The sequence below is a fragment of the Ptychodera flava genome, chromosome 2, assembly GCF_041260155.1.
Source record: "Ptychodera flava strain L36383 chromosome 2, AS_Pfla_20210202, whole genome shotgun sequence".
NCBI classification, from domain to species: domain Eukaryota; kingdom Metazoa; phylum Hemichordata; class Enteropneusta; family Ptychoderidae; genus Ptychodera; species Ptychodera flava.
Genome location: NC_091929.1, coordinates 28,357,179 through 28,385,057, shown reverse-complemented (window position 1 = coordinate 28,385,057; position 27,879 = coordinate 28,357,179). Strand labels below are relative to the sequence as shown.

General features: G+C 36.0%; 1 protein-coding gene across 1 annotated transcript; it reads right to left on the bottom strand.

Moving 5' to 3' along the window:
- Positions 1 to 1,862: 1,862 nt before the first annotated feature.
- LOC139118564 (large ribosomal subunit protein uL23m-like) lies at positions 1,863 to 27,678 on the bottom strand. The gene is made up of 5 exons (XM_070681924.1): positions 27,610 to 27,678; positions 19,254 to 19,376; positions 15,665 to 15,821; positions 2,025 to 3,761; positions 1,863 to 1,960 (listed from the first exon to the last, which is right to left on the bottom strand). Exons 1-4 carry the CDS (start codon positions 27,624 to 27,626, stop codon positions 3,609 to 3,611), a joined length of 450 nt encoding a protein of 149 aa, XP_070538025.1. The 5' UTR covers positions 27,627 to 27,678; the 3' UTR covers positions 1,863 to 1,960; positions 2,025 to 3,608.
- Positions 27,679 to 27,879: the final 201 nt, after the last annotated feature.

The following is a 27,879-nucleotide window of genomic DNA, read 5'->3' as shown; positions in this document are numbered from 1 at the left end:
TGAAAGGTCCCAAAGTACTGGAAAACAATCAAGTGTGACAAGTCATGTGACAACTTGACTTTGAGAAATACATGCTTCGGCGCTCACTTTTGCTGAGGTTATCCACACTGAGAACGGATACACTCAGTGTGACAGTTTTCGGACAGGGTAGTGAATTTCGCTCAAAGCTGTTTCATAAATGACGAGCAGTACGAAATCTTATTACCATACCATTCGAAACTTTATTGTGTTTATCCTCCAACTGTTAACACGACGGAAGTGGTATTTAGGGGGTCAAAGTTGCCAAATTGTTGACCCCATGTTGAGTGCGTAGTAATCGGACTGCTATCGTAGTAATCGGACGTCGTATTTAGAATATGATTATAGTCTTAATATTGATATTTTGAAACTTCAAACCCCCGATTTTCAATTTCGATGTGTTTAGAAAACTGTCTGTAAAAATTTCGTGATAAATCAGTTCCGTTTAATCCATGGACGACGCAACTATATTTCGACGTGTATAGCGCCTAGATATCGGACATGGGCTGTCTCTGTGTGTTGCGTTCGACACCTTGTATCATACGGTGTGGTTAACTTCGCCAAGTCTGTAGCGCCCAAAATACCTTTCTACCGAAAAAATAACTATTCAAAACGGGACAGCAGCGTGACCGGACTTATGCTGTAACATGACTTGTACAACGCTGTCAATACAGAGCGAAGTGAGTACAATGAGCAGCATGTCATTAAATGTCCGGAAACTGAGGTCGTCCAAAAACTGTCACACCGAGTGTACTTATCCCTCAAGTTCCTATCACCATATTAGACATGAAAATAGAGAAATTAAAAATATATATCAAAATTGGTAAATACACAGCATGTGGACCACTACAGACAAGCAAATTAACACACAGACTCAAAATGTACCCATTCTTCACAGAAAATATGAGAAACAGTCTCCAATAACCCTATCAAAATTTGCAGAAATAACTTTTTCATTAGAAACACTCCTGACCCTTTAAAGCCCCAATAGCTGCTAATTTTACGCATTATATTCATTATTTTATTTTCAAACCAAAGTTGGTTCGTGTAAATCTGGTAACTGAAGGACGTGTATTGAAGTATCACTGTTCGCCGATTTGGACCATGCCTACACGTTTTAACAGGCTTAATAATAAACGGGTGCCGCACCCATAAAATGGCGCTCTCATGGGAAAATACAAAAAAAACAGTATTTCCTGCACATACAAATTGTGATCATACCAGAAACAAGCATGATGCCATTTACTATAATGCACAACACAGGATGGCCAACATTTTGTTGTAGTAGTCTTTATTTTCTCTGTCATATGATTAGTTTTTTGAAAATGGCGGGAAATCTAAAATGACGTTAAAACCTTTGAATTTATATGACATCTTTTACACTCACGGCAGCGTTATATACTTTTTGAGTCTGCAATGGGTCTTATTCAAAGAAAACTCTTGGAAAACTAAGAACATTTTGAGATCGGTTTATTAAACATTAGCAGCTATTGGGGCTTTAACAGAGCTCATCCAAACCTCCCCATATTTTTGGCATTTCAGGTGATAATTTTCAACATATAGAAAGCAACTTTCTCCTCCAACATTGTCATATTCTTGTAAGAGAAATCGGACTGCTACACTTTCCACCAGGGTTGTAGATGTGTGAATGGTTTGTCCCTCCACATCAGGTGATCTGCATTGACCAATAGAAAGATAGCTACCTGGAAATTGTGATCCCTCTCTGTTATCATTCCAAACCCCTGGCACTACTGTGAAGTGGACTCATCCTATTGTTCTTTGTTATAGGAGTTGACCATACGCATTCAAATCGGGGGGGAGGGTAAAAATCACTATGACAAGTATTTTTTCATTCAAATTCAATTTTATTTACATTAAAACCCATTTCTTGAAGTCTACAAAAACTTCTCTTTATACAGTGCATTTTACCTAAGTACCACAACTCAGTGTATGGGACAGACACATTTCATGTACAAAACAAACAATCAGCTTGGCTGTCACAACACATTTCAAAGTCACCGACTTATTGATTAATTACAGTAAACCCGCATGGGGCAGCCGCTCTATCTGGACTGAGGCATACACTTGATCTACAATGTAACTGTTTTTACAATTTCAGCTGAGAGTCGAAGAGCTGAAGGTTTTCTCAACTTAACAGGAACTAAATAAAAAGCCGCATATCTTGCTGTGATGTACTGTAATACTTGTACTGCATGATGCCATCACTCTCACTTGTACATGGCAGTAACTAAAAGCAAAGGGCAACTTGTCAATCAAATCCCAGCTGCAAGGATAGTCAAACCTGTCCTAGTGGTCACCCTTACAGAGCGGTCACCTGTTTATAGTGGTCACCTTCTGGAAGTCCCATAGTATTTTACAAGTTCAAGGCCCTCCACAGACTGAACAGCCACCTCTCTGATGTGGTCAGTGGTCACATGTAATTGCTCCAATTAGGTACAACAACCTGTGTATAATGGTCAGCATATCTGACTCTGAATGACCTCCATCAACAAATGCTTAGGGGAGCAAAAGAAAATATTTTGACCAATATTTATTGCTGCATCACAATTGTTTACAAAATTAATTGTGAGTGTTATGATTTTCAGAGATTTATGATATTTAATTTTATTATTGCTGTTATCTTTTCCTAAATTCACCACTCAGCACACCACCTATGAACAAAAGTAATGCCATACAAACCCTCAGTACAAAGGACCCCTCTGTATACTGGTCACTTTTTCTTTGTCCAAGTGTGACCACTATACACAGGTTTGACTGTACTAAACACGGAGTTTTGATGTGGACATTCAGATAAAGACCCATCCACAACTGGTGTGGGCAAAAAGTACATTGCAGACAATTTTTTTCAACTCTGTCTGGCTTTGAACGGACAACGGCTCCAACTTTGGATGGTGTTTTCACTGCAAACTGTTGTTCTGGAAAACAAATACATTTTCCTCTCCTCCATAAAGTACTTTGAATTGTACAAAGCATTAGCCTAAAGACAGGTATGTACAATACAATACACAGTGTTACTGTTGACAAATAAATTCTAGTCTGGACTAAAAAAACAGCGGTCATAACACAAACGTACAGACTGTGTATTACAATTAAGCACGGGCATTTCAGTGTGATTTTGGCAGTAGAAGTGGACAAAATATTTCACAAGCAAAACATCATCACTTAAAGCTGATGAAATTGCATAGGCCAACTCAATCTATGACTGTAGTCTGCACTGTGAAAGAACTACCATTACTGTATTACCAGTATATGAAAGCTGCATTGTCTAATGATTTCGAGAAAACATGAAAGTCTGGTGGGGTTTTTTTTCAAGTTTTCCAAGTGATACTAAATAAGAAAGAATATATTCTTTCAGTGCAATAAACTGTTTCATATGGGCATCTTTCACAAGCTATCATTTTTTGCACAACATCAAGTATTTCTAGTCAGTCCTTAATAAAATACCTACAGACAACCAAAAGCAGTTTTCAAACTGTGGTGAAACACAAGTCTGAGTCTAGACAAAATATGATAGAAAGTCTTTGCATTTGTGGAAAAAAAATTGTGAGAATACAGAGTCAGTACATGTGTCAGAGACTGAACCAGCCTGGAAGTCCACCTTCCCGCGCCCACGATGCGTCTTTTTTCTTCTGTTCCTTTTTCAAATTTTCAATCATGTCCTTCTCCTGATCCTTCTTCTCCTCAGGATAGATATCTGGAAACTCGAAAGTCATGCCCTCGCCCTGTGGAAGTGGCAGAGATCAGGCAAAAAGGTTAGTCATTTCAGGATGTGGGGTTATACACTGGGCTTGTCAGAACAGTAGGTGCTGTCATTTTAGAATAGCGCCCTCTGGAGACATACTATTGTAGTTATTCATTGAACCAGCTCTGCAGGCAACTTGTGACGTTAGCTTTCAAAAGCACAGGTAGTTTATCAGCTTTATCTAAAAAACGACTTGATTAACTTGATATTGAATTGAAACAATGGATTCATATCATGTTGAAATTATGCCTTTGAGAACCAGTCAGTTTTTGCAGCCTGTATAAAAATCATGCAGAGAATGCCAGACGATTTCATTTTCAGATTTCCAGAACATTTTGCTACAACACTGTAGCCAATGAAAAGTTATGTCAATTTAGTCCAAAATTATCGAAACGGTGGCAGAAATTTTTTTGAAAAATTGGCAAACTGTCGCACAAACATTTTGGTGGGATAACTTGCATCACTCGGAGAGTTGGTGGACTATGTTGTTTTGAAGTCAGGGACAGTGGTATCAGTAGAGAATTCAATGAATACGGTTGATTGATCCAGTGATACATGGTAATCAAGCTGGCTGATTCATAGTTATTGGAAATTGTGGAATGTACGGAGACAGTCTGTTAGGGGTGGCCAAGGTATTTGTGCATTGTATGCCAAAGATTTTAGGAAAAGGTAGACGAGGAGACTTCACAAGGAAATGATCGAATCTAAAATGCACATAATCTGCATTTTTGAAGACTTGGTAGGATTCTGGATACCAGAAAGACAAAAGAAATATCTGAGATCACAAAAGAAGGGCTTGATTTGCTGATTGCGTGGGATACAGTTTTGTAGCCACTTTCCAATGAGTGAGGGCGCTCTCCAAATGATTACATTGCTGCCGATGGTGACTCAGCACAAGTATGCGGACATAGCTGCCCTATGTCACGATGTGTCTGTAACTTTGTGACAAATAATCCCAAATATCAAACAAGAAAATTCTTTTGCATTATTCTTTCATTTAAGGTACTAGCGGTCATTTTGTGTTGTTAAAATGCCTCCTCAACCCTTGGTTTATTTTCACAGTTATGTGATCAATCATCAAATTTTGGTAAGTTCCATCAGCGCTGTATGCGTTCCTAGGAACGCCACAATCGTTAAGAATGTGGTTTGTGGTGAACAAGTTGTTCTTGAGATGCCCGCAAATTTATTAAGAGCTCATTAAACTCTTCAACGTGTTCATTTGCTACCCGGACATGGGCCAATCACCTGGCTATTCTGTAATTTAGGCCAGTTGTTTCCCTACAAAACATTTCTCATGCACGAAGAAGGATACACCTACATGTATGACGGGTCCACCAAACTTCCCCGTCCTCATTTCAATGACAACATGCCCACTTATCAAAAATTATAAACACCTTGACGTCAAAAAAACAATTACATATTTATTAATATTCACAAGTTGCTCAGCAAATACATGGAGACCATTGTATCACTGATACGAACACACCAGTGTAGATACGGTCAACTTTTAACCGATAGGGGGATTCCCCAAATGTTACCCCCGTCATTATTCGGAAATCATTGGATTAAAGGACCTTATAAAATTTTGTGTTGCTATGGTGAGAATTCCTGCACGTACGTGGCCAGTCAGGGTTCACTCCCACGTGTATGAAGTATGTGTACTAGTGTATAGCTGGATAATTAACACAGAGAAGTGTAGTCAATAAACATAGACGATAAACGTATGTTGAAACATATTTATGAGTATACATGAATGGGTTAATTGTAAAAGGAAATTATAATAATAACACGTTTTCCACCTCACAAATGATATCTCTTCCTTCATTATCTGACAAAACAGTTGTAATTTTGATGGAATGAAGTTACCTCACTGACAGGTTTTGACCTTGATTTCCCCCTAACACACCTGCTTCTGAGAAACTTTGTGCTAGTTTATACTGTGATGTCACTTCCTGGGAGGGCAATAGCTGATCATGTGATCATATACACAACAAGGTATTTACAGAGAATCTCTTGTATGGTGGTTTCACTTTATAACAATGAGTGGGACAAACAGGAATTTCAAGTAAACTTGAGAGAAAGATTCTAAAAAAGGGTGACAATGTCACTGGTCGCTCCCATATAGTATCAAAACATGCTAAAATCAAGCTAAAAGATTTTTTTATCACAAATACCGGTAGAAACAATTCCCCCAATAAAATAAAATTATGCAAATTTCACCACAATTTGATCAAATCTTACTGACGTCACCCGTAAAAACCTCTATACTAAGTTTCAACTCAATCGGACTTGTGGTTCCAGAGAAAAAAATAGCCAAAAAATGCAAATATGCAAATTTCACCATGATTTGCCCAAATTTGGGAAAGGTCACTCCTATGCACTTCCATACCAAGTTTCAAATTAATCGGACTTGTGGTTTCAGAGAAGAAGATTTTTTGACCAAATATGGGAGAAAATTACAAAAAAATTCATGAAAAATAGCAAGTCTAAGATACTGACCCAAGATGTGCACAATCATTTCAGGTCAGCCCAAAGTACTTACATGCTAATTTTTCATCTAATCTGCTTGGTGGCTATTGAGATTTTTAATAAAATGTAAACTTGTAAACATATATACATATGGCTATGGGAGCTAACAAGCGACCCAATGGTCGACAGAGCTCTGCTGTGTTATGTAGAGAGCAACTTTTTGTGACATATGTATTGATGAAGAAGGTTGAGATCTTTGATAGCTAATTTCAGGATGGCCTGACCTAAAATGGCAAAATTAGCTGCAAAAATACAAAATTGATGATTTCATCATAATTATGTATAAAAATGTATACCAAATATCAAAGCTATCACATGAGTAACTTTTGAGAAACAAATATTTTGACCAAAAACGGCAAAAACTGACCCAAAAATACAAAAATTGAAGATTTCATCAAATTTCACTATATCACACTAAGAGAACCCCAAGGAACCTGTATACCAAATATCAAAGGCATCAGACAAGTAGTTTTTGAGAAACACATGACCAAAAATGGCAAAAATTGCACCAAAAATACAAAATTGCAGATTTCATCATATATTCTGTATATCATATTTAGTTTATCTGTAGGAACCTGTATACCAAATATCAAAGCTGTCAGACGAGCGGTTTTGATGAAATAAATTTTTGACCAAAAATGACAAAAAAATTCCTTAAAAATACAGATTTGCTTATTTCATTACAATTTGAACAAATCCAAGTTGGGTTATCCCTAGGGACCTGTATACCAAATATCAAAGCTGTCAGACAAGCGGTTTTGATGAAATAAATTTTTGACCAAAAATGACAAAAAAATTCCTTAAAAATACAGATTTGTTTATTTCATTACAATTTGAACAAATCCAAGTTGGGTTATCCCTAGGGACCTGTATACCAAATATCAAAGCTGTCAGACAAGCGGTTTTGATGAAATAAATTTTTGACCAAAAATGACAAAAAAATTCCTTAAAAATACAGATTTGCTTATTTCATTACAATTTGAACAAATCCAAGTTGGGTTATCCCTAGGGACCTGTATACCAAATATCAAAGCTGTCAGACAAGCGGTTTAGATGAAATAAATTTTTGACCAAAAATGACAAAAAAAATTCCTTAAAAATACAGATTTGCTTATTTCATTACAATTTGAACAAATCCAAGTTGGGTTATCCCTAGGGACCTGTATACCAAATATCAAAGCTGTCAGACAAGCGGTTTTGATTAAATAATTTTTGACCAAAAATGACAAAAATTCCTTAAAAATACAGATTTGCATATTTCATCACAATTTGAACAAATCCAAGTTGGGTTATCCCTAGGGACCTGTATACCAAATATCAAAGCTGTCTGACCAGCGGTTATGAAGTAGAAGATTTTTTACCAAAAACGCCTTTTTTGGCACTAATTTGCATATTTTTGGCAATGACAACTTCATTTTAACAAAATCTCATCTACAGCCCATCATCCATGTACACACCAAATATCAAGATGAAATGTGCAGCGGTTTTGGAGTTTTTGATGTTGACGGACAGACATACAGACATACAGACATACAGACACACAGACACACAGACATACAGACATACAGACATACAGACATTTCCCTAGCCTATAAGAATAGCTTCCATTGCCATATATACATATGACTATGGGAGCTAAAAGGGGCTACATCCTGATACACAAATATACAAATACAGTCCTTCAAGTTACCTTGTATTGTGTTGGCACTGTACTATTCATTTAAAAAAAACCTTTTAAACTGTTATTAAAAATAATATAGCTTGACTGTCTCAATCAAAAAAATTCAGAAGGATGTTTGAAAACATATTTCTTTGCTTTTTGTTGAAAAATTGCTGAAAAATTGTTTATGAAAAAATAAAAGGCATTACATAACTAAATGTTTAATTTATTTGACCAACACCTGCTTTCCTGAAAGGAATCTACACAAATGACTTTGAACTTTTCAGCAGTAACTTTCAGGGCTACCTTTGCTCCCGTGAGGCGTACATGAATTGTTCATATGTTTTCTACAATGGTGTTACTCTCTGAGTCATAGAATCCGTCTGTTCACAGATTTCTTTGAAATGGGATGTGACAAGTCGCGCTCAGACTGGCTCAGGTACGCGTGATTTCACACGTGTTTTTGCTGACGATGTCACTGTCACATGATTGTGTAGGGCATCTCCTACAATGAATACATCATCACATGCATTATCGAGTTGTAGAAATAATTCTAACGTGACACTTTGTTACTTGCTAATATTGCGTTGTTATGCCGCAGAGAGCACTTGTACAGCTACCATAGCCATAAACGTTGATGAACTTTTTCAATTCATAAAGAGTTTCTTATTCTCCTCTCCAAAACATCAAGTTCAAATGCCTGGTGTCATGTTCAAATGCTTGGTGTTCAGCTTGTCAAATATCATGTCCAAAATTACTGTTACGCACTTGATTTTCACCTTGACTAAGCATTCATCTGCGCATACATAATCGTGTATAGAACATTATGGGTTGTGTTGGCGGGCAAACACTTTATTATAAGGAAGAAAACTTGTAGTTTTTTTTTTCATTGAAAAAACGGATGAAAATATTTATATGACGTCAAGGCTGACGTAAGTTCAACGAGGAAGTGAAAATCACCAACTTTGCAAAATTTGCGCAATCACTGTTCATCTGGTTTCAATACCACTTAAGTTATATAGGACGGAATAAAAGTATTACTTCTAGTTCACTCAAAGATACTAAAAGGACTTTACAACAGCTGACAGTCTCAAGACTTCTCTGGCAAATAATAACTCAAATACCAGTCTATGTATGTCGTATAGTACTGACTCAAAAATTAAGAATTAACTGGTACTAGTCCTCACAAAGAGTGATTTCATCACCCCCTCCCCCTTTTTTCCCAATGTGTTGGTCCAAACACCCTATTGAAAACAATAGGGACTTACCAATGAAAGGGTTGACAATATGGATATCTTTTTCAATACTTTTCATAGGGGAGGTAAGATCACTTTCTTGACAGATACGCTTCGCTGCTGTTTCTCTGAAATATCAGTTCTGAGGCCGTGAGACACCATCGGTGAATAATTCTAATTGGCTGGCGTTCCACTTTCCTTCAACAATGACAGACTCCCCCCTGAGGGTACAAGTCATTTCTGAATAACCATTCTCTATAGCCTACACAGAGTTCATTTAAGGACACGATTGTCACTTCTCTACTTCCTGGTGGCATGTCCTACCTTGTCACACGCACTTCACTACTTCCTCTTTTCATTTGAATTGTCTTGAGTGTTATACATGTATGTACATGAATATTTTCACGAGCAAGTAGCCATTATAAGTATTTAACATTTTTAATTCTGACTCCCTGCCATGCATACTGTGTATGGTTATCTGTGTTTCCTTTGGCTTCTGAAATTTTTTAGTAAATCTACGAATTGGGTATTGAAACTTTTCGTAAATTTTGAAATTTATAAGTACACTTAACCGTTCAAATACGGAATATCATTCAATCAAATTCAAATTAAGTACAACATGTGCTTTAATAGACAGAACTATTTTGAGGTTTGGGGGCCTTCAGCTCTCAATCAACTAGCTACTTCCTTGCATTCATACATTTACGAATCAACAATGAAAAAAATTAGTAAATCATCTAAAAAATTAGTAATTTTACGAATTTGAGAGTGGCAGCGGAAACACAGGTTATGGACTATGTGTACTGGTCTTGCTGGGGAATTTGTTCCACAAGAAACATTGTACAAACTCTTCATGTATATACTTCTACAGTTGGGATCACCTCACGTAACATTTAGCGACAAAAGACTTATTTCTCGCATTTTCATGGGAAGACAACAGACTTGTATATTTTTGGTAGCAATAAGGAGTTTCTCTGAACACTTTCTGACACCCTATGGCATGCCATCGTACACATTTATCATGAAGTATAAACAAACATGATCTATATTTTTTCCAAAAAACTATGCATAGATTTGACAAGTAAATCAACAAATAGCTGGCGATCACTGATAGAATTGTCATACACAACTGCTGGCAACTTATTTTGAGTTATTTTCAAAAAATAGTAAAATCATTAGAAATAGCAATTCAAGGAACATGTTTTAAAGTTTGTGGCCTTATGACGCTAATTTTCTTGTTTTTTGTGTGGAATAACTCAAATTATTGAAAAATTTACCCTTTTACTCCAACTGTTTAAATTTGTTCAAAAATATGCTGTATTTTTTTGTGAATTTTGCAGACAAAATAATCTTTAACATTCTGCTTAAACTCGATAGGTCATCTGTTTATGAGTAATGCCAATTAGCAGTCTGATTAACCCTTTGAGCACTGTAATTTTTCCCCCAAAAAATGTCAGGGCAACATTTCACAAATTTGTATGAATTTTCTGCAATTTTTTGCATGATTTTGGACCAAATAGGCAAAAATGTTCATGGGCTACACTCTTTTTTGTCTAGATCTGGCATACATGTACATGAAAACATCTTAAAAGTTAAGGTAAACTTTGGTTTGCAATGTCTGTATACCATTCTCCATGTTCATGGTTTGGAACCATGAAAGATACCCGTATGGTAACTTTGCATATTACAAAACACTGAGTGAGTTGCCATGGTAAAACATGACACACTTTATTCTACAGAAACAACTACAACTTTTAGCCTTGTAGCTATTGATTGTCAATTGAGGACTATTAATTTCTTTGGTTTTTGTTGTACATATCTAACAAAAGCAATCAACATTTCTCAACCAATCAACAAATAGTTACAACACAATGCATCACCCTTACAGATCTATCACAGTCGAACGCTTCCTATTGAAACTGACATTTCTATTCCAAGTTCAAATTCCATTTTATCATGTAGCAAATTTTGTGTTTTACTGATATCAAATTCTAAACAACATTTACACTGAAGTAATTTCTTGCTAGTTCATGATGTTTTGATAAGTGTTGTATGATTCAAATATTGATTATGTACGTTCTGAAACTGATCATCAAAGTTTACGAGAGTATTTTTTTTAAATAGCGATAATCAAAGTTGAAGAGACTGTTTTGGAAACAATGGGGATGTTTTGGAAATGATACGTTTTTCACTTTTATCAACCAACATCTGCTAGACACTCCTAATTACCGGATGAAATGTTTTGACAACGACAAAATGTGTCAACATTGTCATTGTTGTCTAAATGCCAAGTTGTTAAAGGTCTGTCAGAGCCAGAAATATCTTTCGATTTCCTTTCATTCAAAGTTATTACGTTAAAAGTCTGTCAGAGATAGAAATATACTGTTCGATTTCCTTTCATTTAACTCATAATCGTTAGGTACGATGACAGAGGAAATTTACGACTCTCTTACAGTAGTTTTTATTACCAATGTTTATTCTGTTTGTAAAAATAAATGCAGTCTCTTGTCTGAATCCTATAAAATGCACGTCGAAATGTTTTGAAACAAACCTTGAAATAAACTTGGCCTGTATATGAACATAATTTAGAGTGTAACTGTTGCCAGTAGCGACTTGTCAGATATGTTTATTTGTTAAAAGTGTAATTGCATATTATCCATATTGAATTGTTTACAGGGCTATTAAAATTTTTTCCTACTCTCTCTGTGAGTAAATTTAATATGTAACAGCCCATGCACCTGTTTTAAGAGTGTCCCAGGAAGACATCTAGGTATTTTAAGTGGCCAGGGAAATTAAATGATGTGGATTTTTCTTGCTCTTTTTGACCACTCCTCTACCCTCTCGTGAAATCTACCATTACAGCAGTACAGATTTCCCCCTTAAAATGTATTCACTTCTTCAGTGGAGAGATTACGTAGCTGTAGCAAAAACACCCTTGTGGTTTCAACAACATATACTTACTGGATTTTAAATGTTTTAACCTAGATGTACATGCAAACAGATAGTGGAAAACAATGGGTTTGCTGTTCAAGCCTTGGAGTTCTGTATTTAACCCTTTGAGAGCCAAAGTCCATATTTGTCACCTTTATAAAATATACCCCAGTCAATTTTCTTTTGAGATTTGGGCCAAAATTTTGATAGAAAACTGTAACTAATAAAATCTTATGTCAGTTTGGTCCAAAATTATCAAAAACTTTGAAAAAAGTTTCATAAAATTGGTAAAATGTTTCACAAAAATTTTGAGATTTAGGCCAAAATTTTGATAGAAAACTGTAACAAATAAAATCTGATGTCAGTTTGGTCCCAAATTATCAAAAAATTTGAAAAAAGTTTCATAAAATTGGTAAAATGTTTCACGGAAATTTTGGAAAAAATAATAACACTCAAGGGGTTACATGTAAATTCTGAAAGGAATTACCAAGACTCAGATAATTTTGTTTGGCCGTGCATGTAAACTTTCACGATGGCTACGATGTAACTTTAGCCACATATGAAATATTCCATTGTTCAATTCTTGCCGAAGGTCATCTGCACATTGTCTGGTGTTACATATTGTGACATCACTGTACAAATATTTAACAGTTACAAAGTACTGTCTGGGGCGGACATGTCAACTTTCACCTAGCAACGACTGACATGAATCAGATAGACATTGCCGGTCTGTTAAAAGGTCACCACAAATTACCAATCTTACTGTACATTCAAGATACATAACAGGCACATTTGGATATATTTACACAAGAAAACATGCAATATAATTGATAACCTATCTATGTATATTTACTGATAAAAGCAGTTGTTCCTTAATTATCAGTGTCTGGATGTAAATATTTCCTAATTTATCATTGAAAACAAACTTTAGAGACACTAAAGGTCTCTTTATTCCATACCATTTTTTCTGTAAAAAATATAAACCTCTGAGTGCTGCAATTTTTCCTGCCAAAATTTTGTGCAACATTTTACAAATTTTCAAGAATTTTCTGTAAATTTTTTTTGATAATTTTGGACCAAATGAACATGACATTTCATTTGCCTACAGTTTTTTAATCAAAATTTGGCAAAGATCTGAAAAACTTGACCTGACTATATTTATAAAGATTGTAAAAATTGACTTTGGCACTCAAAGGATGACATGTATTAGGTTTCAGTCTTGTCTGTCTTGATTTCATACATATTAAGAGGCTTGTCAGGGCTACCGTTATCTGATCACAAGTGCGCCCTCCCCCCCTCCCTCCCATTATGACCAAAAATTTAAAGTGCTACAACAGAGCAAATTTGGTGATCAAACTGTTAGACTGTCATTAGTGATATCTTCAAGATAACTGCTGATAAAACTGCACTACTGCTTATTTAACATTAGTTGAGACAAGGTGTTAATAACAGTTTCCCGCCAAAGTAAAACACTTTTCCTTGCAAAAGTCCACTCCCACGCAAACCAAAAATTCATCAAGTAAAATATTTTGTTGATAATGTATATGATAATGTGATGAATAATAATGATAATGTACAGTTGATAATTGAATTTCATGCATACAATAAAGTAAGCAGTTTGTCATCAACATAGTGTTTATTCTTACGGTATATACCGTATCTCTTCACTTTGGACTGAGCTAATTTTTTCCAATTTTTGTTGAATTGACTACCAATTCTTGTCGCCTGAGTGAGTCATAAAAATCTAAGCGGTCGACATATTTTCAACATGGCCGATTTCTACAGGTGAAATGCTTAAGATTACAGAAGTCAAAGTACAGTGCTAGGTTATACAGGAATTTAATGCCAGAACTACGTAAAAAGTTGAAAAGATACATATTCAGCTACATATCATCAAAAAGAACTTTCTACCATGACAGCAATTGTATTAGTGTTCAAAGTATTTATTAGACCACTATCACAACTCTTGCTGTGGTGAGCAGTCGACTTTGCACCCACAATGCATTGCAATATCATGTTGTTTGCCCCCCTTGGCGCTAGACAAAAGCTACTTTAGGTAGCGAGAATTGTTTAAACTTCTGGTAATTTTTAATGATCGGCGGAAGAGATGGGTGGCAATTTTTTAGCCGAGAGTGAGATCTGCCCATCGGTACTAGCATAATCTTTCTCTCTCATTTCTGTTGTAACTCTGCATCGAATGTGTACAAATACTGATGTGCATCAATGAGAGTGACTCACTCCTTGTGTGTTTGGCTAACACACGGCTACAAATAGGAAACTGTATACACAACACGGCTTGTGAGTGATCCAGATCTAAATTTATCCCCACTCTCTCACCAGCCTGTATTGTCATCACAAAAGGCATCATCAGTGAAAATATCGACAGAGAAGCAGGAAGTTCCTCATGAGCTCAGACTTTACTTTCCTGAATGAGGTTAATTATGTGTCTGATATATGTAATACGATAGCTGACATCCTTCGGGAAAAAACAATATCAGCGACATCCTTCCGAAAAGAGAACAATCCAAAACAAGTGACAAACAGGCTGTGTGAATTGTTCAACCATGAAAAGCGCTTCAAAATAGGTGTAGCGCTACAGGACTGCTCTCCTGATTGATGTTCAAGTTCAACAAAAAATAACTTTTGTTTAGATTAAGAATAGTGCCCCTACCCAAACATTGCAAAGTATTGGTGTCTGTTGCATAGAGCTTAAAGCCTTCCCCCACTGAAAGATTCTTTAACCCTTTGATTACGGTACTGTAATTTTTCCCGCCGAAATTTTAGTGCAACATTTTACCAATTTTTGTGAATTTTTCTGTAATTTTTCTGATAATTTAAGACCAAACGGACATCACATTTCAATGGTTACAGTTTTCATCAAAATTTTGGCAAAAATCTGAAAAAAATTTGACCGGAGTGCATTTTATGAAGGCAACAAAAATTGACTTTGGCCGTTTTTGTTGTAAAATGCTGTGAAGGATACACATAGCATTACAGCTTTGCGTAATCAGCAATTAATGGACGTGGAAAACAGTGAAAGTTCTTGTGAATGTCATTCTCTCAAAATAAACATGATGTACCGATAGAACAGAAGTTGCAATGTACCATGTAGCACCAAGGTTGATAAACTCTCAACGGGACCTTGTTATCATCAAAGAGCTTGTCATGAAACAAAATACCCAGCCATTACTTTAAATTTATCAGTGTGAAGTTGTTCCTTTTCATTGCATCTAATTATGGTGCATGTACTGTACATGTATGTATTACAACCAATTACTGAATAGCTAACACAAAATGCATCACCAGTTTTATCGTTTCTACTCCAAGCTCAAATTTCAAGCACATGGAACCTAGACTGTGTTAACAGGTTGACAAAGCTCTAATTACACGGAATATATCCAGTACTACTTCAGTGCACTTTGACCACTTCCCATTCTCCTACATAGCCTCTGGGTCTGGCCCGGGTCTGGCAAAAAAAAAAAGAAACACCTTGTTTTTGAAACACAGGAGTTTACACTCGTGACTCACCAGCGTTACATAAGCCATCTTGTAGTCTGGCTCTGGCTTAATTCTTCGGTTTTTGTGGTCCCTCCAGACTTTGGCAAACACCACCCGTGTGTTGACCCTGGCTACTGGAACATTGTAGATCTTCTGCAGATAATTTTTGATGTCAAATTTTGTCATTCTGCGGGAGACAGGATGAAAATTTTATCAGCTACAGTGTAGAGTGACACACCATGAGCATGCTGAATGATGTTCAATTGATATAAAACTAGATTTTCAGATTGAAAAGTAAATATAAAACACCATTATAAATCACTGGCCTCCTTGTGGCAATAGCCGAGTATCACAGACCAAATGAAACTCTAATACAACAAAAAGAGTAAATACACGTATATAGCAGGGATGTCATGAATTTTGGTTTCAGATGGTGACTATAAACAAGTACAGGCAATATCAAGTAGTGTATGTCCAAGTAAAGTTGGTGCAAAATGTCCTGATTGGTAAAACTAGCTGACAGCCAGTTGTCTTTGCCAGCTGCTGGCTATTTTCTACATCCCCGTGCTAGAGTTTTTGGCAGTTTTTCCTTCCTTGATGGAACAATTGACTATGTGACCTTTCCGGTGGTAGATTTAGCTATTGTCTGTAACTTAACATGTATTTTCAAGCATACTTATCCACTCTGTAAAATACAGTTTCTCTTTCTCCTCTAAAATCATTTTGAAAAACTTGACATTTGGGTCAATGTCAAGTCAAATCATAGAAAGTCTCTTTTACAGTCTATGGTATAATGCTCTAGTTGACAACTGAATTTTAACGCCCTGTCATACCTTGATGATTTAGCCAGCGTACGCCAACATATGAAAGATTTGGCAAATACGCTGGGCATAGATTGAATGCATCATGGGTAAGTTTTGTACACCTTAAGAGCATGCAAAAGCACGCTGGTATACGTCGTAGTATGGCAAGGTGGTTGAAAAGTTTTGTGCATGCACAAAACTTTTCAACATATACCAGCGTATGGCTCATACGTTTGCACGCGGGCCATAAGTTGTAGGTAGGTTATGCGATCGTTGACACATGTTACTTGTAAGTTACTCATAAGTCTAAATTCGTCGAGATAATTGTGTAGCGTACCAAAAATTTATTTTTAACCTATGAGTATGTCATGAATACGCTATTTATATGCCCAAAATTGAAAAAGATATCGTAAGTTCAGCAAGCCAGCTTTTTACAGAAATTTTGATAAGTCGGCATGGCCGGCTAAATCATCAAGGTGTGAAAGAGCCCTAACTCAAGACTAGAAATCATTTGACAACAATAACATTCAGTGTGTTTGCTAAAGGGTGGAGAACACTGATAAATGACGTGGGCACCGTGTACATGTCGGTCATAATCTGACTGCACAGTATACCAAGGGGAACCCCGGTAGCATTTCTGGTATCCTCTTATCTTATCTTATTGCATTGATGTACCAGGGGGAACCCCAATAAAATGACTGGGAACCCTGGTAACATTTGCGTGGTAACCACCCTTAACTCACCCTTTGAGCACTATAATTTTTTCCCATCAAAATATAAGGGCAACATTTTACCAACTTTCATGAATTTTTCAATAATTGTTTAGATAATTTTGGACTTAAGGGACATAACTTTTTGTTGGCGACGTTTTTTTCTCAAAAGTTTGGAAAAAATTTGAAAAGAATTGTCTGAATGATGAGCAGATAAAAATTGTCTGCGTGATATTTTATCATAGACCCTCGAGGGTCTACGATTTTAAAAAGGAGACAAAAAATGACTTTGGCCGTCAAAGGGTTAATACAGTCACTGCATAACATACAAAATGCATTGAATTTTTTACATCCATGCTATGTAGGTACTTTATTCAATCGTGATTTTTTCAGACTCTGAAACCTTTTATTTCAACATACTTCAGGAAAAGCGGAAAAAAATACTTTTTGTTTTCAAGACCAAAATTAAAGTACTATCGAAATTCACTGCTAATGTCCCCGAAAGTGTCTGTTTTCATGGTACGTATTTGCCAAAATACTTACGCACTGTTCTAGAGCAAAATACAAAGTGTTTACAATTGCTGTCATTGATTTGACAGAACAAAAAAAATACACAAAGCCTGACAGTGCATGTTAGATCTTTTGTTAGAGAACATAACAATGGGAAAGGAATTTCGCTGTGTGTGTTAAGAAACCCTGGAACGAAAACACTTCCTTTTATGGGAAATTTGTTAATTTAAGACAAGTTTGTTTAAGTTTGTGTCATGCCTAAGAAGTTCAGATTGACAATGACAGTTGATATGCTGAGTGTTTCATGTTGCCTACCGTTTACATTCACTGAAATGTTTGAAGGTTTAAATTCTATCGATACATACAAATACACACACACACACACAAATATGCATACATACATTCATACACATTTACATGGCCGTGTACACAACGATATTTCTGTGATGTAGTGTGGAAATTATAACCCTTTGAGCCCCTAAGTCAATTTTTGCCCCTTTATAGAATGTAACCCAGACAATTTTTTAAGATTTTTTCCAAAATTTTGAGCAGAAACTGTAGCCATTGAAAAGTACTGTCCATTTGGTCCAAAACTGCAAAAAAATATTCATTAAAAATTTGTAAAATTTACCACAAAATTTTTGGCGGGAAAAATTTACAGCACTCAAAGGGTTAACATGGCAAACTTCACTGAAAATTGCCTGGGGTAGCTGTTATGTTGAATTCTCTTCAGATATTATGATGAGAATGGAAAAAAACTTTAATGTTGATAAGAAATATCCCCCAGATTTAAACTTGTTGTAGCACATGTGTGTGTATCCTTGAGTCACTTTCCATAACAAAGAACTCATTCACTGTGGATGGATAATGTTTTCAAAATTTTATATGATAAACGTACGGTACAAGGAGCAAGAATTGTAGTCTTTCCCTTCCCTGATAAAAACATGCATATTTAAATAACAACAAGCAGACTGCATTCAACCTAAAAAAGATAAACAGGCAGTGACCATCACCACTAACTGAGCGCTGCAATTTTTCACAGCAAAATTATTGTGTGCAACATTTTAGTAATTTTGTGAATTTTCTGTAATTTTTTTGACAATTTTGGATCTAACGAACATCACATTTTATTGGTTTCAGATTTTTATCAAAATTTTAGCAAAATTTAGAAAAAGTTGACTGCTGTATATTTTGAAATAGGCGACAAAAATTGACTTTACCACTCAAAGGGTTAAGAAAAACAATACATCTAATTAACATAACAATTACTATGATTGATATGCAAATTAGCTGCAATGCTTTATAAAATTCCTGGACAGGAGACTGAATAATGTGATGCAATACAGCTCCAGATCAAATGTTTTAATCACTGAAAGTCAAACTTTTTAGACCACGAGCTCAGATACTCTCAAATCTGTCAAAACTTGCACATGAAAAAGACGTAATTTATTGATAATTGCAGACTAACACTCAGATATTCTAAAATCTGTCAAACTTTCAAGCAAAAGAAAGAAATTTATTGATAATTATATAATTATATATTGTAGGAGACAGTTTAAACCGCAAGTGGTAGATGTTCATTGTTCAGGCACTTACTCTGCGGGGCACTTGAACCATACTTGATTGGGTGGCGTGGGCTGTGTAGGTGACATTAATGCCATGTAAAAGTCGGTGAAAAACACCCTATTCTGTGGGTTGCCTGGACTCCACAGGCGATACCTGCAATAAAAGAAAACACACCTCTGTTTACTCACAAGTCCCCTAAACAAAATGATAACAACACTGTTCTATTTATAGTAACAATGATAAGCGCGGAAGCGGTCTTCTGCGAAACTGACACCTTAGATAACTTATTGGCCAAAAAAAGGAGGTAAGAAACAAAGGTTGTAAAGTTCACAATACTGAGTCAACAAAAAATTGTTCATGCACAACGATTCAACAATGCTGTCCATTGTTATTGTTCTACACAGTAGTGTGGTCGGACATTTCCACTGTTTGAAAGTAGGTGTGAGAATAGGCAGTGAAGCTGTCTTCCATTCCACTGAGTCTACGGTGTGTCACCCTCTATGTCACCATGTGTAACTGAGTAAATACAGTTTGGCAAGTACTGGTGGATGTAGCAGGAAGTTGTTGTCCATGTCCACGGCCTGACAACGGCCATCGTACAGTGGGTTTCAATTCGGCGCCACAACTCTGTGTGTGTGAGAGTTTTAGCTTCAGTAAACATTTTCTAACTTTCAGCTGTATTTGTTACAAAAAACAGTTACATTGTAGATCAAGAGCAATCAACTGTTCATCTATCAGTTCAGACAGAATTGCCCAATTCTGGTTTACCGTAACTAATCAATGAGTCGGTGACTTTGGAATGTGTGGTGATACCAAAGCTAATCATTTATATTGTAAAAGCAATACAACTGTCTCACATACTGAGTTGTCTCTACAAATTGAAACCAATTGTAGCTTCAGGTAGATTATTGACAGCCAGTTGTGCAATTTTGGCCATTACATGTACCAGTCAGTGCGGCTAGAAAGTTTGCCAGTAAAACAATAGAATATTTATGAACAATTTCACCAGGATTTGAATTAGTGGACTTCATCTATCAGAGAAAATGATGGAAAGAAATCCAACAAATAATCAATGTTTTTATAATACTTGGTCAACTATTCTAAAAGGGACTAAGTTCTCTTTATTCTTGACATCGAGAAAACAAAAATATTCTTTAAGGTAGAATGGGATGGACATTCACTCAGACTCTCAAACTTTCACAATTCTCTTCTGATATACCACTTGTGGGGCTCATTTTGAAGCTCTTTACATCAGCTTAGTTTTTTGAAATTCGAAAACGTTTATTTTTCTCCATAGAGTTAACTCAGGATGACGGCCATTTTGAATTTCAAATATCGGTAAATCTTGGGTTATTGTTCCACTAGTTCCAAAATTTGAGCGGTGACCCCTGATTTTTATTCTTGATTTTGAAAGAGAATGGTTGAATAGTTTCTTAAAGAAAAGTTTGTGCAAAAGTTTAAGTCTTTCACTTTCAAGGTGCATACACTCAAATAATGTCAATGTCAATTGCTGCATTGTACACTGATGTGGTTTGGTACTGCCATCTGCTGTATTCAAGTTTGTGGTTTTCGTCCAAATCTGAGGTAACGATGGCTAGCTTCACAGAAGCTCAATGTATAGCAGCAACTGCAGTAGCCCTTATCTTATAGTTTCTTATCGGCAGATGAGAAATATACATTTGTTTGTAAACCACTCTTTCAGCATGGCTGAAGACGCTGACCTGTGACCTGGACTCCTCAAACAATAGAAAAATTCAAAAGTAACGACCCACTGACAGCACCTTTGATCCATTTATATGCCCAGAACAAATTGAGAATTACACCATGGGAACAATTTATGATATTCTGATAATAGGTACCCACCCTATAACAGTTTATGACCTCCTTTAATGTTGACCTTTGTGCCATTCGTAGTGCTATGAGCACTATGGCAAAGAATGCACCCACTCTACCTTGTTGAGTGTAACCTTCCCTGTCCGTGTACAACTCCACGTCATTCTCAGAATTCAGGCACACAGGTGTCTTTCCGATTTAAAATTTTGCAAATGATATAAATGAAATAATTTTTTTTAAAAATCCATTCCATCATTCGATGGTAAAAAGCACATATACATGATGAGCATCCATCATCTACTTACAAGCCAATGAGGCCTAAAGTGACTTGGACAAGGGCACAACACTACCTGGTATGTTCCAGTCTCAATACTGAATATTCTCTGAAAGAGACTGCTCTATACTGACCATACCAGAGTCCTGAACTCACCATCCTTTGATTGTGAGTCTGGTACCAAATCCCATCAAACCTCCATTTACAAATAACACTGACCTTGTGTACACTGTACATGAGCCACATTTTTCTTCCTCTTTCCTCCTTCAAACTTTAATAGGACGCGGGGAGTCAGCAAAAACACTGTTATTTGGGGCATACTGTGAAAGCTCACCAGATACCAAGCAGTTATCATAGCTTTCTACGCTCTTTTTCACCCAATGAAAGAATCTAATCAATATCTTCCAAATGCAAGAGACACGGTGAAAAATGCACAAGGCCAGAGTACTGGAACTTCAATACTTTGTTCTGCGTTCGCTCAAAACTTTGAAAGGTACATAGGTCGTGGTTCAAAAATATTTGTAGACATATCTACAAACTCAAGTTTCCCAATCACTTTATTGTTTCCATGTAATATGACTGCCACTGAATTGATGACTCATGTATGGTAAATCAGGAGACAGCTGTAGGAGACAGTTTTAAACTGCAGGTTCATTGAATATTGATTTTACTGTGACTGTGACCTACATTCTGTGTGGCAGTTGTGAAAACGGTACAGCCTGATGAGCAAACATGAATGAATGGCCAAAAATAGCAAACCTTACGATGAATCACACAACATACTGATGAGCGCTGCATTTAAATAACTATGACAACAACCCATGTGTGCTGTTCACCATAGACATGATAGAGTGTCATTTTAGTTACTGTAGAATGGGACACACCAGTTGTAATAGTCACGCTTTCTTTATCGACAGACAAAGGGTCCCCAGGCATGTTCTAACAAGCTCTTGAATGACACACTGCTCTAGAATCTAGGGTTGCTCATGAGGGTTTCCCCCAATAGATCACACCAGGAACTACATGTCCCAGCACTGAAAACACACACGCTGGTCCCCACCAGATCATGCTAGGAACTACATGTCCCGGCACTGAAAACACACACTCTGGTCTCCAACAGATCATGCCCGAAACTACATCATATCCCAGCACTGAAAACACAAACTCTGGTATTAATATCACAATCGGTGTGTGTTAGATAAAATAAATTAGCCCTATCATACAGGCACTGGGAATGACAGTTCTCAGGATTGGCATATATGACCTTGAAATTTTCCTCATTTTAATACACTACACAAAGTGTGAAATCGAAATTCTTACATCTGTGGTAAATGGTTTATTTATGAGCAATAAAAATAAGAGTTTTTGAGCAATAAAAATCAAAGGTTTTGCGGAATAAAAATGAGAGGTTTTAGCATATACTCCTAAACCAATGTTCCATAGGTCCCTGCATGTTATGATTATACCCTTTACATTTATTTTAGCACAAAGATGACTCTGACCTTTGTAAACTTCAAACTTTACCGACAATGGTAATAATTAAAGTAAACTTTTTTATATTTGTTGGGCTAGGACCGTATATTAAACTTATGAACAAATAATTGGACACCCTGTTGAAAATATAAACAAGTCAAAAATATACACAAAAATTGGACCTGTTTAATATACAAATTGAAAAATGAAAATAAACGAGAAACAAACTGATAAATAACTTAATTAAATTAAATTAAATTAAATTAAACTAAATTCATTGAATTAAAATTAAATTAAACTAACAGATATTATAATTATATTAATAACCAAGCAAGTAAGCAAGTTTATATGGTTCAGCCAAGTACACTACAGTACCGGTATATGTGTATGTATATGATGTAGGGAGGCTGGTTGCTTGTTCATATTCATCAAGCCATATCTGGCCTGAAATCAAATTGGTCACATGATCACAGTCCCTTGTTACGGAGGAACCGTGACATGATAGAGGCTCATGTTTTTGGTATATTAGTATCTGGAGAGTTTTGTCCCCCAATTTTGAGTCATCAAGCCATTATAAAGAGTGTATTCATGGATTTTCACACAAATACAAAACATGTGATAGTGAACTTACAAATTTGAATACACTTGAATTTACTCCAACATATGACAGTCAAACATACATGTAGTTTAACTTAAAACTAGACGTGTAACAGCGGAGAACAATTCTGATTAAATGCATGATAAAACGTCTATTCTAAGTTAAGCAGTGAAACTGTGGGGCACTTTGTTTTATTAATGGGAGGCAGTCATCAGAACTCGGCTCAAAAGTTGCCAGGGACCCCTACGACCAATGTAAACACTGTATCTAGGGTACGTTGATGATTGATGAAAGTTAAAACATGTTCACATGAATAATTCAGTTGTTCCAGTATTTTGCAAGAGTGCCTTTTCTTCGGCATTCCAGCATTTTCCACGCGAGTATACATCTTTAACCCTTTTCCTGCCAAGTTCATATTTCACCATCAGGTCAAGTTCGTCAAAACTAGTGAAGCACAATATGTTGAACATTTGAAGGCCCCTGAAATCACAGATACCGTTAAACATGAGTTTCATACACTAAAGCTTTTCGAACAGACCAAGCCAAATGGTATGGTTTTGGTTCAATACTGCTTTTAACTGAGGAAAAGGAGTGACAGTAAACATGGGTGATATTTGGAGGAAATGATACATTACAGTAGTATCAAATTTACATCTTTGCTCAAACTTTCCTCGAGAAACTTACAATCATTCTCTTTCAAAATCAAGAATAAAAGTCAGGTGTAATTGTGCAAAGTTTGGTGCTGGAGAAACAAATAACCGAGCACTGACCAATATTTGTAATTCAAAATGGTTGCAATCCCAGTGTCGACGCTATGAGGAAAAATAATTTATTTGATTTTCGAAAAATTGAGATTGTGAAAATTGTTCTTTCTCCAAGAGCTTTAAAATGAGCCCCCAAAAGTGGTAGATCAGAAAAGGAAAAAAACCAATTTGACAGTCTGAATATCTGTCACTGAGGTGTATTCTACAGGATTTGGACTGTAACCTATTGACTTAAATTCCCTGTATCCACACTTACTATAGATAATGAAGAGTTTGGGCGATGCAAAAATAGGGTTAAAGCTGAAGATTATATTTTTAGAATGACATCTGGTTTAATGAGACAGGGCATATCCATAGTTACTGAATGTAAGATGAAGATTATACTTTTAGAATCAATGACATCATCTACAGTGGTTTGATGAGACAGGGCGTATTAAGGTGGTTGTAAAGGCTAGAGCGTCAGTTATAAATTTCGACAAAACTATTAAAATATAAAAGTAGTCAACATTCTCTGTGGAATAAAAAAACTAGACATTTGGGCACAAAGGCATTGCAGAGTTATAGCCTGTTAAACTTCTGAAAAACTGACCAAATAAGAAGAAGTTGGGGAGTCCTTAGTGTATTAACTATGGTAGAGGTCCCCTAGCTTTTAATAAAATTTTGAAAAGGGAAAGTCATTATTTGCTGTTTTTCAGGAAAGTTTGACAAGGCGGTGCTGACATTCAGAGTGAGTGACTGCTATTGTAAATGCATTTTTAGATTCTTTGAGTGTCAAAGAGGTGTCAAAAGTGAGATTAACCAAAAAAAAACTGCTCTATGACTTCAAAAGAGGGGTGCAAATATGGCTTGTTTTCAACATTTTGACAGAATAACAGTTTTCCTACATAATTGTATACCAATTTAATCCAACTTTGAAATGAGATATGGACATGGAATTTTACTGCCTATTAACAAGGTTACAGATAAGATTTGTACAGCACAATTTCCTGTATTTGAAGTACTTTATGAAAAATCACATTTTGAAATTTGAAATAATTTTTAATAATTTTTGACATATAAACCCATGTAAAATCATAATAACAAATTTTATTTACAATCTTTACAAATCCTGCCGTACAAATCTTACAATAAATAGTGTCAACATATTTATAACTAATTTGGTAATATTAATACTATCCAATTATTATTAAATTCAAATATGTAAAAAAATATGAAAAATTAAATTTAATATTTACTGGTGTCATATTTCAAAATCATGGCTGCAAATATACAATTTTTATTCTTTGGAGAAAATATTAACTAAGGGAGTTATCCTGAAAATTTGAACTAAATATCTTGATTCTAACACTTGAAACTTGACATTAACTCTGAGAAAAGAATTGGTGCAAAAATAGCCTTTCCAACCACCTTAATGGTTTCCAGATACAAGGAATTGATGATATTTTCAGAAAAACATCTTATCTATAATGGTTTGATGAGACTGGGTATATCCATGGCTAACAAATGCAAGGTAAAGATTATATTTTTAGAATGGCATCTTTATCTACAATGATCCGAGGGCATATCCATGGTTTCGAAATGTAAGGAAACGATTATATTTAGGACACCTTATCTACAATGGTTTGATGAGATGGGGCGTACCTATGGTTAACTTAATGTAAGGTACTATTTGTGTGGCCATGGAACCTGAGCAGGTGACTTGTTAAAGGGTGGTGACCCCAAAATACTTCGCTACTTCCATTACAACGTCATCATAGATAAGTGGAAATTATGTCACGTACTGTCAGACTGATTGCGTGAAAATTGATTAGAAAACGTGTACACATGCAGGAAAACTGCTGTGTGGGCTATGTGACTTTGATAAGCATTCACAAATGTCTTGAAAGCAGATTTCAGGAAAAATTTGATCCATGATACTGTACGTGTTCTATGGAAAAAGATGAAGAAACAAACTTTTAACAACATTCACTCAAGTATCTTAATGAAGGATCATTAGCGATACAACAATAACAATGACACTTTTCGCGAGCAAAAAATTCAAAGAAATTGGTTCACTAAATTGTATACATGTACATGTACATGAAATGTTTTTTTTTATTTACGCTGAGTAATTTCATCAGTTTTTTGGGGGAAGGCGACTTGAGGTGAGTCTGTATGAACAACTCTTTTCTTGTGTTACCTCTTACAACTTTTGTTTTCTCAGTTTGTATTCTGCCACTTCAGGGGAAACTGAAAATTCTGTTATTATGAAAAATGATTGCAACGTTTCTGCAATAAAAAAATGAAAACTTAAAGGACTACTATATTTGTCTGAAAGCTAAGTGTAGATTTTTTTACCCCTTCAAATGAAATCATAATCATATTGATTACAATATTGGCACTTTGCAGGAATCTGACTGCAGTCCAAATAACTAAGATAACGCCCACAAAGGTTCAAGCTAATTGAGTATTTGCATTGTTATTGCCATTGCACTGATAGAATTCTATCATAAATGCGACAGATTTACAAATGGTGCACTCTTCAAAAAACGCATGTAAGATTTTCTACCATGATTGTACTTTATTACCAGTATTTGAAGTGTATCAAGTTTTACGCTGCAGGAGAAAAATCTAAGCTTTGATTTGATGGGTACTGTGCGAAGATAACGTTAACTATATGTGAGCGCACTGTCAGTGTCATGTATTAACAAAACAAGGAAGTACTTGGCAAAAATATCTTTATCAGAACTCGCCACTGTCGCCAGCTACCTACACAATCGTTCACTTTCGACACGCCCTCTTTATCAAATATATCATCAATAACCTCAGCAATAGTGTGTAAAAACAAATTAATTAAAGTAGCAAGTGCAATGTTTCCGTTTACAAATGAACCGACATGAATGAAGCAGTCCGTTTTCCGGATATTGAAAAAGAAAGTGCAACAGCACATTGTCCTGTCACGATAACACAAACACGACAAAGCGGCTTCGCAGACTAGGTCATAGTGACTAGTCACACCTATTTTAGATACTCGCGTACATTTTGGCCACACGGCGGTTGCCTTCTGCTTATGTTTTACTATATCGGTACACTGGACTCTCCGAGGGACCTTCCTACCCAGTACATGTACTGGTAGCTGATACTAGTACCGCACACACAACCATCATACGTCATATAGCCAATTAGCCCTGCGTACAGGTCTGTCTGTTCCCTGTGGAGGCAGTTTTACGCCGGGAACACAAACCTGTACGAAGGGCTATCGGCTAAGAGCCAATATACCGAGGACGCAACACCTGATGACCTATTAACAATAGCAGCGATCGTAGCTTTAAACAATAGATAGCAAACCAACCTTGGGTGTTTAAAATTGCTATAATGTTAACTATAAATTTGGAAGACAGTCATCGTGCAGCGGAGGCCTTGAAATAAAATAATTGTAAAACATAGATAGTCAGCCATGCTTACCTCATGAACCGCGACATTTTGAATACATAATAAGCTGTTTGATTGTTTGTACTCTCGTGACACTATTACTCTAAACTATAATTTTCAAATTTCCAGTCTCTTTAGTGAAAAATTGATTTGTTTTTCCTCTGTGTTAACGAATACGAACAAATATCTTGTATATGAAAAAACATTATTTCCTTTCCATTTGGGAAAAGAGTGCAACAAAATTGGAAGTCTCGCGAAACTCGAGGCCACAAGAAAAGCAGGCTGGCAAGCGCAAGTTCTTCC

What these genes read in the sequence shown, in the direction of transcription:
- LOC139118564 (XM_070681924.1), bottom strand. An exon ending in TGGTTCAAGTGCCCCGCAGA is followed by an intron (nt 15,822 to 19,253) that starts GTAAGTGCCTGA and finishes TGTCTCCCGCAG; the next exon opens with AATGACAAAATTTGACATCA. An exon ending in AGATGGCTTATGTAACGCTG is followed by an intron (nt 3,762 to 15,664) that starts GTGAGTCACGAG and finishes CCACTTCCACAG; the next exon opens with GGCGAGGGCATGACTTTCGA.